We start from the raw sequence: 15,031 nt of genomic DNA, 5'->3' as shown, positions 1-15,031 counted from the left end.
AATTTAATAATTGATTAAATGACATTTCTAATAATAAATACAAGTAAGACGTTAATTAAATAATAAATTAAGTATACAAGTCGGGAATTGGGTTTAGCTAATATAATATGGGCCGTGTGCTATTGTTTATTGGACCGAAACTTATTAAATCGGTATGAGTGTAATCGGGATTTATATCGGGAAATTAATAATAATATAATAAGGAAATAATAATATATAAAGGTAGTTATAATTATAATAATAATAATAAAGTTATGGCAATAATAAATTAGTAAATATTGTGTGGGGAAATCCTAGTTATGGTAAGATTAATAGTATATGATAATAATAATAATAATAATAATAATAATAATAATAATAATAATAATAATAATAATAATAATAATAATAATAATAATAATAATAATAATATAATAGTAATAGGAATTCCTATACTAATTGGAACAAGGTAAGTTATAATAGTTTCCTAATTGACCTCGTATTCTCTATATACCACACTATAAATACCCTATTAAATCTGAGAAATTAATCACAAATTAAAGAGGAGGAGCTTTCGGAGACGGAAAGAAGAAGAATTAACAAAATCAATAAATCGACTCAAGGTAATATTTCAGACCATCTTATGTATACACTTTAGTATATTATAACTCGATAATTAGACCACCATAGGACTCGGGATTTGGACCTAGAACAACCTTGGACTGCCAAGATTAAGACCTGACCTTATTTGACTGACGTGGACCTTGATAGGGTGGTTTTTGGGGTGGGTAAAGGTGGATGGTCAGGAGGGTTATGCGGGTTTGGTCGTGGGGGATTGGAATGGGTAATTGAACCCTATAATGACCGAGACTTAACCCGGTTATGGTGGGGTTATGACGGGGGTAGTTAGTCGACCATGGTGGTCGTGTTGGCGTGGCGGCAGGTGGCGGCTGGTGTTGGTGGTGGCGGTAAACATGGAAAACAGGGGAGGTAGTCGTGTTCTGGGCAGGCAGTTTTCGGGGGGGTTTTGGTGGTTGCTGGTGGTCTGGGTTAGGGTGTTTTTAGGTGGTTCTTTTCGAGGGCGGATAGGGGAGTTGAGTGGTGGTTGTAGGTGGCAGCATAGGCGGTGTTAGGTGGCATTTTGGGACGGGTTTTGTAGGTGTGTCAGAGGGATGTTGTTGGTGTCGGGTGGATTAGGGCGTGGGTTTATAGGTTGCTGGTGGTGAGTGGGTGTTTGGGAAGACGGTGGTGTAGAGAGAAGGTAGGCATATCGGGTGGTGGCTGTGGTGGTGTGTGGTGTCGGTTTGGAGGGTGTTTATGGGGGGTGGTTGCACGCGGTTTACACGGTGTATAGGGTGGTGTTTGTTGTTTGGTATCTTGTGTGTCGGGTTTTAATTAAATAATTTGTCGGGTGACTCGGGTTAGTTTATAAACGGGTCTTTAATATCGTAATAATTAAATAAATGAGCCGGTTTGAATATAAATAAATATGTAAATAAAGTTAGTAATTATAATTGCGTTCCTTCTCAAAGTAGAAATCTTATGAAAATACTAATGTATGATGTTATAAATAATGTCATTTAAAAAGTTAGAAAATAAAAGTTATTATCTTATTACCAAATTGGGTAATCCAATTTAAATACTAATCTATTATTTAAAATGATAAAACAATTTTATTCAAATACTTCTTATAAAACAGGCTTTTAACACATTCTGGAATTATATGAAAAATAACCATAATACCCTTCTCCATAAATTAACTTCAAAACCATTATTTACTCAGTTTAACCAAAACAGTGTTTTATTTTTATAAAAATCGAGTTTAACTTTGATACTCATGAAATTTAACGTGGTCACTACTAATAACAACACTGACATGCCTGTAAAATTTCGTAAAACGATATGTTTATTTGGCATTTTAACCGAATTAAAAACTAAATTGACAATAAAACCGAAAAACACCAATTTATTTAATAAAAATAGCTTTTGACCAAATAGGTCCCAAAGAAAACTTGTAACATTCTGGAATGACATAAAAAGACCAGAAATAACATTTCCAGAAACCAAAACTCACGAAATCCATTTATTATAAATACATCTCTAAAAACGCCAGATTTGTATTTCAATTATTAGAATTATAAATCGGCCCAAAACAGCTCATATAAAAATTTGTATCATTCTTAAATTCATTATTTGAGCCATTTAAATAAGCCAAGAAAATTAAAACTTCCAAAAACTAACTATTAAAAATCAAATATCAATTCTGCCCAAACAAAGATTAAATACTTTTAATTATAAATTAAACCTATAAACTGGATATTAAAATTTCTTAAATATCAACATATATCATAGGACTGAAAATAATCAATCTCACGAAATTATTTCATTATTTAATAATTAATAAATCAAAATTGGTTAAAACTCATTATTATGACCAAAAGACGATTTATTTTAATTAAAACAACAAACCAGCGTTTTTATACTTGAAATTTTATACGATCATCCTTTAATATTCAGAGATTTATCATAAGTTTTATACACCATAAAAACGAATTTTGCATAAATAACAAATTAAACATTAAAAAGTGCATAATCAGACAACTACTCGTAAAACTGATGAAACATCGAGTCACGCCCTTAAGAGTTACCTCTTATTCGCGTTCCAAATCGATGAAATACTCTTCCTCGTACGGATCTTGACGATAGCCTCCAAAAACAAACATTCATATATGATTAAATCATATACTAATTAAATAAAAACCAAAACTAAATATACGACAACGATTAAGGACGATAATTACCCTTAGAATATGGATGAACGGATAATGAAAGAAGATCGCTCTTAATAAAGAAGCAAGAAGGTAAGCACGTACGTAGAATTATTTGTAAATGTAAATAAAGAAGCAAGAAGGCAAGCACGTACATAGAATTATAAAATTAACAGCCGAAGGAGAGAAATGAGGGTGATGATTGAACAAACACACGGAAGTATTTCTCCTTATTTTTTTTGTGAAAATGGAATAAGAATGTATGTAGACAAAGGTTTTTTTTTTGGTACGAATGAGGGGTAAAGCCCCGAAATCTAATTATTAGCTATTACACGGGGAATAGAGACACAAAAAATGTCCTCCCGAACGATGGGGCGAAGCCCCTGACTCGGAGTATCCAAATAATTAACAATAGTACTCGAATAAACTCCTTGATTGGCCAAATAATATGCAGCCCTATTCGCTTCTCTATACGTATGCTCAAGCTTGACTACCCAACCGTCTTCATTCATCAAGTCATGACAGCGCCTGGTGATGAACTTAAGGCTATTGCTTACGAGTTGTTTCTCGTTAATAATATAAACACACGGACGATTATCCATATGAATTAGGAGCCTAGTAACTCGCATCGATCTCGCCTTCTCTAGACCCTCTGGAAGAGCGAGGAACTCAGCTTTCATGGAGGTAAAGCTACCAGACGAAAAGTAGAAAGCGGAAATAAAGTTACCCGTCTCGTCGCGGAAAATTCCTCCTCCTCCTGCCGGACCAGGATTACCCTTCGACGCACCATCTGCATTTAGTAAAATCCAATTATGTGGAGGTGGGAGCTAGCGGATGTACACTTCTTTACTCACCGGTTGAGAGTTAGGGATAAAGATATCAAAACGGTCGAAGGCTTTTTTCGTAGCATCAAACTGCTGATGAAGGAAAACTTTAGGATTCGTTGGATTTTCTGCCTCACGCCCAAACACGATATTATTACGCCATTTCCATAGCCACCAACACGTTATGGCGAAAAAGATCGGCCAGTTTGGTTCCGACGTCGCTACTCCGTTACTTGCACACTTAGTAATCCACTCGGGGAAAGACGAATTATAGAATGTGGGATTAGAGCTATCTATACCGAGTAGACTCCATACCTGTCGTGAAATTTCACAATGACGGAGAAGATGATCAGTTGTTTCCTCGTCTTCTTCGCATCGTGGGCACAGGGGATTATCCCCCATATTTTGTTTAACTCTATTAACATTCACCATTATTCTCTCATGACCTGCTAACCATAGGAACATACGGACTCGTTGTTGTATAGGCAAAAGCCAGATAGTGCGCCAAATTATTGGTTCTATTTCATCCGTTGTATTCTCGCTTTGCAAGAAACCGAGGGCTAATTTTATCGAAAACTTGCCTGTTGAAGTACCAATCCCGTAGAGGGAGTCCTCCATATCAGGGTCTTCAATGAGAGAAATGGATGCAATCTTCTGGAGAATAGTTTGCGGTAGTAGGTCGGAGAAAAGTTCCCATTTCCACCCTGAATTGACACACCACATATCACCCACTGAAGCACTCAAGATGGCCTCTGGGATTAGAGCATTATTATGATCGGATAGGCAGACCCCATCAACCCATGCGTGGTCCCAAAACAGAGTGCATCGGCCATTTCCTACCGTCGTGGCAGTTCCTCGCGCTATAGTTTTAGCTTGCGACGATATACCCGCCCACACATTGGATATACTTCTCTTGGATTGAAAAATATTGATATCGCAAGGATTGTTTCAATACTTAGCTCGAAGAACCCGAGACCAAAGGCTCATTAGTTCAGATAAAACTCTCCAACCTAACTTTGTTAAGAATGCTGCATTAGCTTGCCTTGCCGATAGAATGCCAATTACTCCAAGCGATTTAGGTTTTTGGACATTTTCCCACGAAATAAGATGGACCGAATTCTTTTCCTCATTACCTCCTCATAGAAAGCGACGAGATTTTCTGTCGATAGAGTCACAGACTGATCTTGGGATTTTGGTCGATTGCATACTATAATTGGCTATGGTAGTCAGGGTGGATTGAACAAGAGTTGCTCTCCCGGCTAGAGATAGTCGTTTAGTCGACCACCCTGCTAACCTCTTATTGATCTTGTCTTCTAAATGAGCAAAGGTTTGCCTAGTAACACGACCATTAATAGTAGGCATCCCGAGATACTTTCCTAGGTCATCCGTTTCTTCGAACCCCAAGGCCTCACACACCTCGGTTCTGGTGCTAATGTCCGTGTTATTAGAAAAGAAAACCCGAGACTTAGGAACACTAACCTTTTCACCATAAGCTTTACAAAAATTATTGATAACAAAATTGATTACTAGAGCTTGTTCTACTGATGCCTCCCCGAATATAACCATGTCGTCCGCGAAGAAGAGATTAGTGAGCATAGTTCCATCTCGACATAAAATAATTGGCTTCCAATTATGATTGCGAACCTCTAAATTGATAGCTTGTTTTAATTTTTCTAAGCACATGACAAAAAGGTAAGAGGACAAGGGGTCCCCTTGACGGAGACCGCGTGAAGGTATAAACTGAGTTGTTGGCTCGCCGTTCCACAAAATCCGCATACGAGGTGACTGAACGCACTCAATAATAACATCAATAAGAAGGAGCAGGAAGCTCATGTCGCTTAGAGTAGCATAAATAAAACTCCATCGAAGACGGTCATAAGCTTTTTCAAGGTCGATTTTAGTAGCCATGATGCCGGTTTTCCCTTTTCTTTTTGCGCATAGAGTGTATAGCTTCTTGAAACACGACTATATTATCAGTAATTTGACATCCCGGAACAAACCTGCTTTGCGTCTCAGAGATAACGTGGGGTAGCACCTTCTTAATTCGGTTTGCAAGGGTTTTGCTGATAATTTTATAGGCTACATTACACAAACTTATAGGGCGGAATTGAGTAATCGATTCTGGAGTATTTACCTTGGGAATAAGAACAAGGTGGGTATCTTTTAACCCTTCCGGTAGCCCCTTCCCCTCAAGTGCGTTAATAACCATGTCACATAGAGAAGGAGCGATAAGAGACCAATTCTTCTGATAAAACAAGGCTTGGAAACCCTCCGGACCTGGAGCCTTAAGCGAACCCATATGATTAATAACTTGTTCAATTTCCGCTATATAAAACGGTCTTGTTAGTCACTCCCAATCCTCATTATTAAAGTCTTGAAATAAATCCCAAGGAATATTATCTAGCTCACTCGAAGAATTATCATCCTTATATAAATTTTTAAAATACTCGACCACAGTGTTCTTAATCTCCGCCGTATCATCAAGCCAATGCCCTTCATTATTTTTTAGCGAAGTGATCTTGTTACGCCAACGACGAATAAGCGTACTGACATGGAAGTAAGAAGTGTTACGGTCTCCATCCTTAATAAACTCCAATCTCGACTTTTGATACCATAAAAGTTCTTCCTGAGCAAGAACTTCATTTAGTTTTTACGTAATTTCGCTTCTAGTTTGATTAGATGACTCTGTCTTCCCATCGAGAGCTCTCGTTGACAGCCACCTATTCTTGCCATTAGCGATCTTTTCCTCTTAAATATGTCGCCAAACACTTCTGAGTTCCAATCTTGGAGCCTCCTCGACAAAGACTCTAACCGTGTTGGAAAAACGCCGTATGTTGGCCAATTAGACTCAATGAAGTCTTTGAATCTCTCATGGGTAAGCCAGCACGCTTGAAAGCGGAAAGGCCTGTTGACGGCATTAAGAGGAGCGAAACCATTTGGTGATATAAGAAGAGGGCAATGGTCAGATTGAACTGCTGGGAGGTGATTGACCATTACATCTTCGAATAACGTTCCCCACTCCGCATTACAGAGAGCCCTATCCAATCTCGCACTTTTCCGAGTTTCCTCGGTGTTACCCCTTGCCCAAGTATGAGAGGCTCCAGTGAAAGCTAATTCAATAAACTCGCAATTTTCGATCCAATTATTAAAATTCTGACATCGTCTTGCCATATTCGCATCACCCCCATGCCTTTCACTAAGAGAACTAGTCTCATTAATGTCGCCAGCGATAAGCCAAGGTCTATTATTATTTCGTGCAAAAGCTTCCAGTTCGTTCCACAACTCTTGACGATTGTTAGGGTCCGGGCTTGCATAGTTTGCTGAAAAAAACCAGGGGAATTCACCATTTCGAGCAATTTCTATAGTGATATACTGCGGGTGCTCTCTAACCGGATTCACTGTGACAACTCCAGTTTTCCAATATAGCCATATGCTACCACTAAACCCAACTGCATTTACCCGAGAGTACCCATTATAACCGAGGATGTTACCTAGTTTGATTGCATGATCTCCTCCCATATGAGTCTCGACGAGAGATAACACAGAGGGTTTATAAACACGAACTACTTCCTTTATAACATTGATTTTGTTCTTATGTCTGGTGCCTTGAACATTCCATACCATAAACATGATATGGGGTAGGTTAGGAGTCAAATTTGGTATTCTTGTACTCATTAAATCAGGTAAATAATTTAGAGATAATAGATAGGCTCTACTTACAAGCTTTAGGACACTATCAATACTCCAAGGTATCGACAATTCCATCGTTAGATTCGAGGGGTTGTTCTCCGCTAACTCGATTCTCACATCCATGATTGGATACTCCGATATCATTATTCCCAGGTAAGGAGCTGCCATCTCCGGCCAAGTGGAGATCGCCACTTTTTGAGTTGCGGGATGACCTCGATCTGGGGGTTCTGAGGGAGGCATCAAGGTTGAGGGAGGGGGTGGTCGAGATAAGAGAAGTGTGGGTGTCGGTTCATTGGTATGGACTGACTCAGATTCTAAGGATGAATTCTTAAGAATGGACGATGAAGCTGGAGCATTATTTGATGTAAGCGTGGTGATGGGAAGTTTTGTGATGGCTGGGATATTAGTAATATCTTTTAGAATATTAGAGGAATCTTTAGGAATATTTTGGCTAGTAGATTTTTTAGTAAGAATGGAAATAGATTGATTTTGGATATCTTTCTTATTATACCTATTAATATTTCTATTAGAAAAAGAATTTGAGAGAAGTTTATTGGTTTGCTTATTTAAGGAAACAATTCTTTGATTGATAATTTTATTTGATCCATGATTTTGTGGAGGTATAATACCAGAATTTGGAGCATTAATAGGGGCTTGACTTGGATTTTGCGGGATTATAGAATCTTCAGGATTGACTTCGAGAATACCAAATCTTGACCCCGAGGATTTCGATGATTGACCAAAATTGAATATTGTGTTTTCATTACCCGGACCTAAGGCTTGCTTAACGGAGGTGATCGGTTTTCTCCGAGGTGGTTTCTTGACAACCAACCATTCCCTGAAATCCGCACTTTCTTCTGGTCGAAGGCCTGCTTCTAAGGAGTTAGCCTTTATTCCTGCGTTGGCATCAAAATGGTTATCACTTTGATCATCTACTTCCATAATAACTTTTGAGGACTCATCTTTCTTGCATTGTTCTGTTGTATGGCCTGTTTTACCACATTTAAAGCAAATCATCTTTAAACCTTCATATTGGATACCATATACTTTGCCATTAAGCCTGAACTTCGACAATAAAGGTTTAGAAATATCGACCTCAACACTTAACCGGGTAAATTGGTCTATTTGAGCAGTAGTCGTGTTGTTGTCGATGCGTATCACTTCCCCTATCTTTGATCCGATTTTCTTTAAAAAAGTAGAGTTAAAGTATTCAACTGGCAAATTCGGGATGCGAACCCACGCTGTGAGCTTTGTTATGTTGTCTTCCGTAGGAACGAAATTAGGCACCCATTTCCTGATGGTGAGGTAGTGGTCATCGATCATCCATAGACCCTGGGTCATTACAAAATCATAGTCTTGCTTTGATGAAAATCGTACAATGTAGTATGAATTCGTGAGATCAGTTAAAGTCAGTTTGCCTTTAATCGACGATTTTGCTTGTAACTTTCTCATTAGCGATAAATAGCCAATATATTTGTCAAACATCTTTATGATGAGTGAATGACGCCACGGTTTATAGATGATCGCTTTTTCCTTTTTGGTCAGGCATATCCTAGGGCACATAACATCTTCCTCATCTCCCTCTTCTTCTGCATCATCCTCTGAATCCAGATCGATATCATCGAGAGACAGATCATTCAAGGGATTGGCACCATCATCAAATCCTTGTATCATCGACTTGTAAGAAGACGCTGTAATCCCTATTGTCTCGCTAGAATTGGGTATGAGAATGGTGGGATTTGGTACACTTGTAATTGGGGCGATTGAATTCTGGGCATTGAACGAATCGATATGCATAGTTTTCCTTTTGGAATTTTTTGGGAGAGGAGGGAATGATGAAACAGGGCTAAGAACTAGGACAGAGTTAGTGGGCGTTGGGGGGTTGGTCTCCGGTGGGAGACCATTGTTTGGTTCAAGCATTCAAAAAAAATGGAGAATTTTTATCTCTCTAGAATTTTTATCTCTGTAGCTGGATATGCCTTTATGTATGTAGACAAAGTAAAGAGTGTTTAATAGGAAATGAAATAAGAAATGAGAGTATAAAATCTCCTTATTTATCTTATACAAAATCAGTTAAGGTAAGGGTTAACACCCAAATTATCTTTTCCTTTTCTTGTTAAACAATTAAAGTTAAATGAATATAAATATCTTATAATTTGATAAACAAAGATAACCAAACAATTTATTTTATTTATCAAAATACACGGTCCAAATAAGCAGAAAATTGGTCCTTATAAATTTTCCCATTTTACAAAAATGTCACTTCAATAAAAAGTCGGTCCGAGAAGAAATCGGACTGAAATAAGATTTCAAACGGCATCAGTTAACGATTTGTACCAAACCGGTAAATATAAGTATTAAAATTTACATCTTATAAACATAAATTAAATAAGTGAGATTAGAAAATTACGGGTGTTACAGAGAGTGGAAAATTAGCTTATTAATAATCATTTTTAGCTTCTAATCTCAGCCCTCCATCTCCCTCATCCAATGGTCCTCAAGAGGACTCATGGACTCACACTTAGAAGGTGGACTTACATGATCCCATTACTATATATATATATATATATATATATATATATATATATATATATATATATATATATATATCAATATTATATATTAATTCCAGAAACCAAGGGACTTCCATGTAATTAAATAAATCTGTAACACCCCGCGCTTTCCTCATATTTTAAATAAACTTTTAAGTAATTTTTATTAAATAATTATTATTTAAAGCTTATTTTCATAAACTATCGTCATAGTCGTATAACGGTAATAATAGTGTAGATTATAATCATATTATTCTCCGTCTTGAGTTATAGTAGGCTTGAGACGAAAATTCTAGTGGAAACCGACTAATTTTGAGTTATTGAGCTTATCTTGACTCATGGGTCTTTTCCTTCTCTTTTCTCTACACAAAACCCCAACTAAACCCTCACAACTTCATCTTCCTCGCCTCTAATTTCTGAAATTTCCCCAACAAACACATCACCATTGTTGAACCTTCTCTTACTAACCCTAAAATCACCATATCTCACTCAATTCTTCACCAATCTCGTTCCTTTTCGCGCCATTCTCTTCCTTTTCTCATTTCCTTTCTTTCTAAGTAAGAAAGTCACCATCTTCTCTCTTATTTCAGAATTTTCATGTTACAAGAACATGGGTTCTTGACTTAATGTCTTTGTTTTTGTGTTTAGGGGAGAATTTGGACAACCCGGAGGAGGATAGCTACATCATTGACGAATCTTTAGAAGATTGAAGTGCAAAAAGGTAACGGTGATGGGTTAATCGACTTTTATGTTAAAATTGCGTGGTTTTATGTAGTAATAATCCCTTATGAATGCTGAAAGTTGTATCTTTCATGATTTGTGCTAATTTGGATGTTGAATGTCATGCTTGTTTGCAAATTCTCACATGTTTGAGTGAAAATCTCATGCCTTATCTTTTAAATCCGAAATTGCCAATTACATGCTCAAATATGTTGTTTTTCCGAGTTAGAATCATGCTAGGATACGTAAACATTGATGGGAAACGATTTTTGGTTGGTTTCAAATGGTTTGAAAGTCGATTTAAGTCAATCCCGTGTAAGTGTATTCCCAGCCGGTGGGCCGGCAGCCGGTCCACCAACCGGCTAGGAGGTTCCGTATGTTTTTGACGCTGTTTGGTAAGCCCGTATTCCCAGCCGGTGGGCCGGCAGCCGGTCCACCAACCGGCTGGGAGTTCTATGCAAGTATTATGGAATTTTTATGTTGGCCGTATTCCTAGCCGGTGGGCCGGCAGCCGGTCCACCAACCGGCTGGGAAGTCCCTGTAAGATTTTGTGACTTTTATATTTTGGCTAGTACTCCTAGCCGGTGGGCCGACAGCCGGTCCACCAACCGGCTGGGAGGGCACTGTAAGTTTCCATTGATTTTTAATTTTGGTGTGTTGCCCCAGCCGGTGGCCCGGCGGCCGGTACTCCTCCCGGCTGGGAGTTCCCTGTTTGCTCCTTTTTACTTGTGACTTCCAATAATAATTGAGTTATGCATGTATCTTTTTCCCCATCGATTATTGGTTACTTTAAGATTTATTCATGTTGTGATCATGCAAATTATTGTGGTTCTCGTTTGGACCCAGGTGTGACGATTTACATTGTGTGACGACTTGACACTCCTTAATACCCTTTCGGACCATTGGTTACGGTTAGGTGCCATGTTTCCGGATTGGGCTAGTTATCCTTCCGCCTCTTCGGTTCGTGGGTCACGGTTAGGTGACAAAGTTCCGATTTGGGGTTACTCGACTTTTCGGTCACGGTTAGGTGTACCATGTTTCGAGTCTTGGATGCGGATGGGTCACCGCATGTCGAATCGGGTGTCGTCCATCCCGAGAGTCTGGCCAGGTTTAGACTAGGACCGTATTATGATCGTCGTCCTACCAGGAGGTTGGAGTCTACGTTGGGAGTCTTGTTTGTCCATACTTTGTAATTTGTCTTACATTTGAGTCGAGTCAGTATTTGACCGTTCGACCTAATTATTCTTCTCTCATTTGTGCATAACTACTCTTATTGCATTTCGTCTAATAATCATGATTCTCTTGTCACCATAAGTATTTATTCTTATGCTTGTTTGCTTAATTAAATTCCTAATTACTTGTATTTTGACATATTGTGGCTGGGAGGACCCTGAGTTACTCCCCACTGACTGTGGCTTTCATATTTATTATGAATGATAGGTTGGTGATGAAGCATAAGTGGGGAAGACCGTGTGAGCTAGCGAGTTCTTACCTTGGACCTTATTTAGTCATCACTTGATAGACTCACCCGCTTTTGAACTTATGTTAATTCGTGGGATATCTTTTCCCCAATAATTAGACTTGTGTTGTAAACTTAAACTTAACTATCTAAACTTATTTATCGTGTTGGTGATGTCTCGCGTTGGACTTCATTAGAGACCTTAAAAGTTTTAAAAATCTCGTGTTTCCGCCACGATTTACTAGTTACATTTAGTTTCCTCAACGAGGGGTGTCACAGTTGGTATCAGAGCATATATTGCTCCCGACGCACACACGTGTACCCCAACTTAAATTTCAACTTGACCTTGAATAATGAATGAGAGATGGGTAGAATTAAGGACCTAAGTTGGTAGCCTTTTTGTGTATGATTTATGACAGGTTCTAACTTGTTTGCTCTTGTGCGAAAAGATGGTACGACCAACTAATGTGGAAAATTCTATCATGCAAGCCCTCACTCAAGTGCTTGCTAATCAACAAAATGCTCAACCCGCTCCCCCTACTCATGAAGCCAACCGTCAAGGAAGTTATGCTTGGATTGCAAGTCAACTAGCAAGGAACAAGGCTAGGATCTATGGTGGTGAAGTGGATCCCGTCGCTCTCTCGGAGTGATTTCGTGATATGGAGAAGAATTTATCTCTCTTTGATGCCCGAGAGGAGGACAAGGTGAGGTTAGCCTCTCACTTTCTCGTGAAGGAAGCCGATAGGTGGTGGACTTTGACCGGTCCTACTGCTACTCAAGACCCCAACTTTGATTGGAACCGCTTCAAGTCACTTGTGGAGACTCGCTTTTACCCTAAGGAGCTCAAACAACAAAGATTGAAGGAGTTGATGGACTTCAAGCAAGGGAAGCTATCAATTCAAGCCTACACCGACAAGTTTAATGAACTTGCTCATTATGCCTCCAAGTTCGTGAAAGATGGAGAGGATCGTGTCTACTTCTACAAGAACAAGTTGAATCCTAAAGTGGAAAGCATGGTGAGAAGTAACTCAACTACCTTTGTGGAAGTCTATGATGATGCCATTTGGGTCGAAAGCTCTTTGAAGGCCATTGAAGAAGAATCCAAGCCCCACTCCTCTTCTCATTCTTACCGTTCTAACTTTCATGGCAAGAGACCATTTGTACCTTCTACTTCCAACTATGCAATAAGAGGAGGTTTGTGCCAAGAATGCAAGACCATGGAGGACAAGGACCAAGAGTTCAAGAACCTAGAGGTCAAGCTCCCACATCAACTAATGAACTTGAGAAGGACCGTAAGTGCTACCATTGTAGACAAGCTCTACACCCCGGAGTTGGATGCTATGGCAAGCCCTTGACTTGCTTTCATTGTAAGAAGCCCGGACATCGTGTTGCCGATTGCCCCGAGAAGAAGAATGTTCCTACTCCAAATGATAGGCCAAGAGGAACCATCTTTGTCATGAGTCGAGCTGAAGCCGCCGCTCATCCCGATATCATCACGGGTATGTTCTCAATTTTTTATCAACCTTGCCTTATTCTATTTGATACCGGCGCATCTTTATCCTTTATATCTTCCAAGTTTTCGGAAAAATTAGCCCTTGAACCTATTCCTAGTGAGGAAACTCCTATATCTTTACCTTCCGGAGAAATGTTCTCCTGTTCCCTTTCTTTCTCCGACATTCCTATCTCTATTTCGGGAACCTTATTCCCCGCTAACCTACCTCGTTTTCCCCTTGAGGAATTCGATGTAATTTTGGGTATGGATTGGTTGTCAAAGTATCATGCAAGATTCGAGTGTAGAGACCAAAAGATTCACCTCAAGAGTCCGCTAGGCACTCGTGTGTCCTACAGAGGAGTCCGTTCCCAAGAAGGTGTGAAATTCATCTCCGCTTTGAAGTTGATGAGTATGAGGAGGAAAGGTTACCAAATCTTTCTTTGTGTGGTGACTTCTACCTCCCCTTCCTTACCAAAGATCGTAGAAGTGCCCGTGGTTTGTGAGTTCGCCGATGTCTTTCCTGAAGAATTGCCCAGAATTCCTCTCGAGCGTGACGTTGAGTTTTCTATCGACCTTGTACCCGGAACCGGTCCGATTGCTAAAGCTCCGTACCGTATGGCGCCAACCGAGTTGAAGGAGTTGAGAAAGCAACTTGATGAGATGATTGAGAAAGGATTCATTAGACCTAGTGCCTCACCTTGGGGTGCTCCCGTTCTCTTTGTGAAGAACAAAGATGGATCCCTGAGACTTTGCATTGACTATCGTGAGCTAAACCGTGTTACCATCAAGAACATGTATCCTCTACCAAGAATTGAAGATTTGTTTGATCAACTCAAAGGTGCTTCTACTTTCTCCAAGATTGATTTGAGATCCGGTTACCATCAAATTCCCGTTCGTGAGTCCGATATCCCTAAGACCGCCTTTAGCACAAGGTTTGGACACTTTGAGTTTAAGGTGATGCTCTTTGGTTTAACCAATGCCCCTTCTATCTTCATGGATCAAATGAACCGGACCTTCAGTGAGTTCTTAGACAAGTGTGTTGTGGTCTTCATTGACGATATCCTCATCTATTCCAAGTCCGAAGAAGAGCATGCCGATCACCTTCGTATCATTTTGGAGATCCTCCGTCGCCAAAAGTAGTTTGCCAAATTCTCCAAGTGTGAATTTTGGTTGTCTAAGGTGTCTTTTCTAGGCCACGTGATATCTAAGGATGGTGTTATGGTAGATCCTTCGAAGATTGAAGCCGTGATTGAGTGGAAGAACCCAACCGATGTTGGTGAGATCCGTAGTTTCTTGGGTTTGGCAGGTTATTACCGTCGCTTTGTGGAAGATTTTTTCAAGCTTTCTAGACCGATTACTCAACTTTTGAAGAAAGAGACCAAGTTTGTGTGGACCGAAGCTTGTGAAGATGCATTCCAAGAGTTGAAGAAGAGGTTGACTACCGCTCCCGTGTTGACCTTGCCCGAGGATGGAGTTGATTTTGATGTGTTTTGTGATGCTTCTAAGATGGGTTTGGGTTGTGTTCTCATGCAAAATAGAAGAGTTGT

General features: G+C 39.4%; 2 protein-coding genes across 2 annotated transcripts; both read right to left on the bottom strand.

Moving 5' to 3' along the window:
* Window positions 1-3,574: 3,574 nt before the first annotated feature.
* Window positions 3,575-5,479, bottom strand: LOC141617835 (uncharacterized). The gene is made up of 2 exons (XM_074434973.1): window positions 4,780-5,479; window positions 3,575-4,275 (listed from the first exon to the last, which is right to left on the bottom strand). The coding sequence occupies exons 1-2, from the start codon at window positions 5,477-5,479 to the stop codon at window positions 3,575-3,577; spliced, it is 1,401 nt and encodes a 466-aa protein (XP_074291074.1).
* Window positions 5,480-6,214: 735 nt separating this feature from the next.
* Window positions 6,215-9,058, bottom strand: LOC141617834 (uncharacterized). The gene has a single exon (XM_074434972.1). The coding sequence runs from the start codon at window positions 9,056-9,058 to the stop codon at window positions 6,215-6,217; it is 2,844 nt and encodes a 947-aa protein (XP_074291073.1).
* Window positions 9,059-15,031: the final 5,973 nt, after the last annotated feature.

The sequence above is a fragment of the Silene latifolia genome, chromosome X, assembly GCF_048544455.1.
Source record: "Silene latifolia isolate original U9 population chromosome X, ASM4854445v1, whole genome shotgun sequence".
Classification (NCBI taxonomy): domain Eukaryota; kingdom Viridiplantae; phylum Streptophyta; class Magnoliopsida; order Caryophyllales; family Caryophyllaceae; genus Silene; species Silene latifolia.
Note: the sequence above shows the minus strand (reverse complement) of the source record. Positions and strands in the feature narration are given on the sequence as shown.

Excerpts from the sequence above, each read along its gene's own strand:
- LOC141617835 (XM_074434973.1), bottom strand. The coding sequence starts at position 5,479 with ATGGCTACTAAAATCGACCTTGAAAAAGCTTATGACCGTCTTCGATGG. Across the intron at positions 4,276-4,779 it reads GACTACCATAGCCAATTATA|GGTGGAAATGGGAACTTTTC; the intron begins GTATGCAATCGA and ends GTGTCAATTCAG.
- LOC141617834 (XM_074434972.1), bottom strand. The coding sequence starts at position 9,058 with ATGCATATCGATTCGTTCAATGCCCAGAATTCAATCGCCCCAATTACA.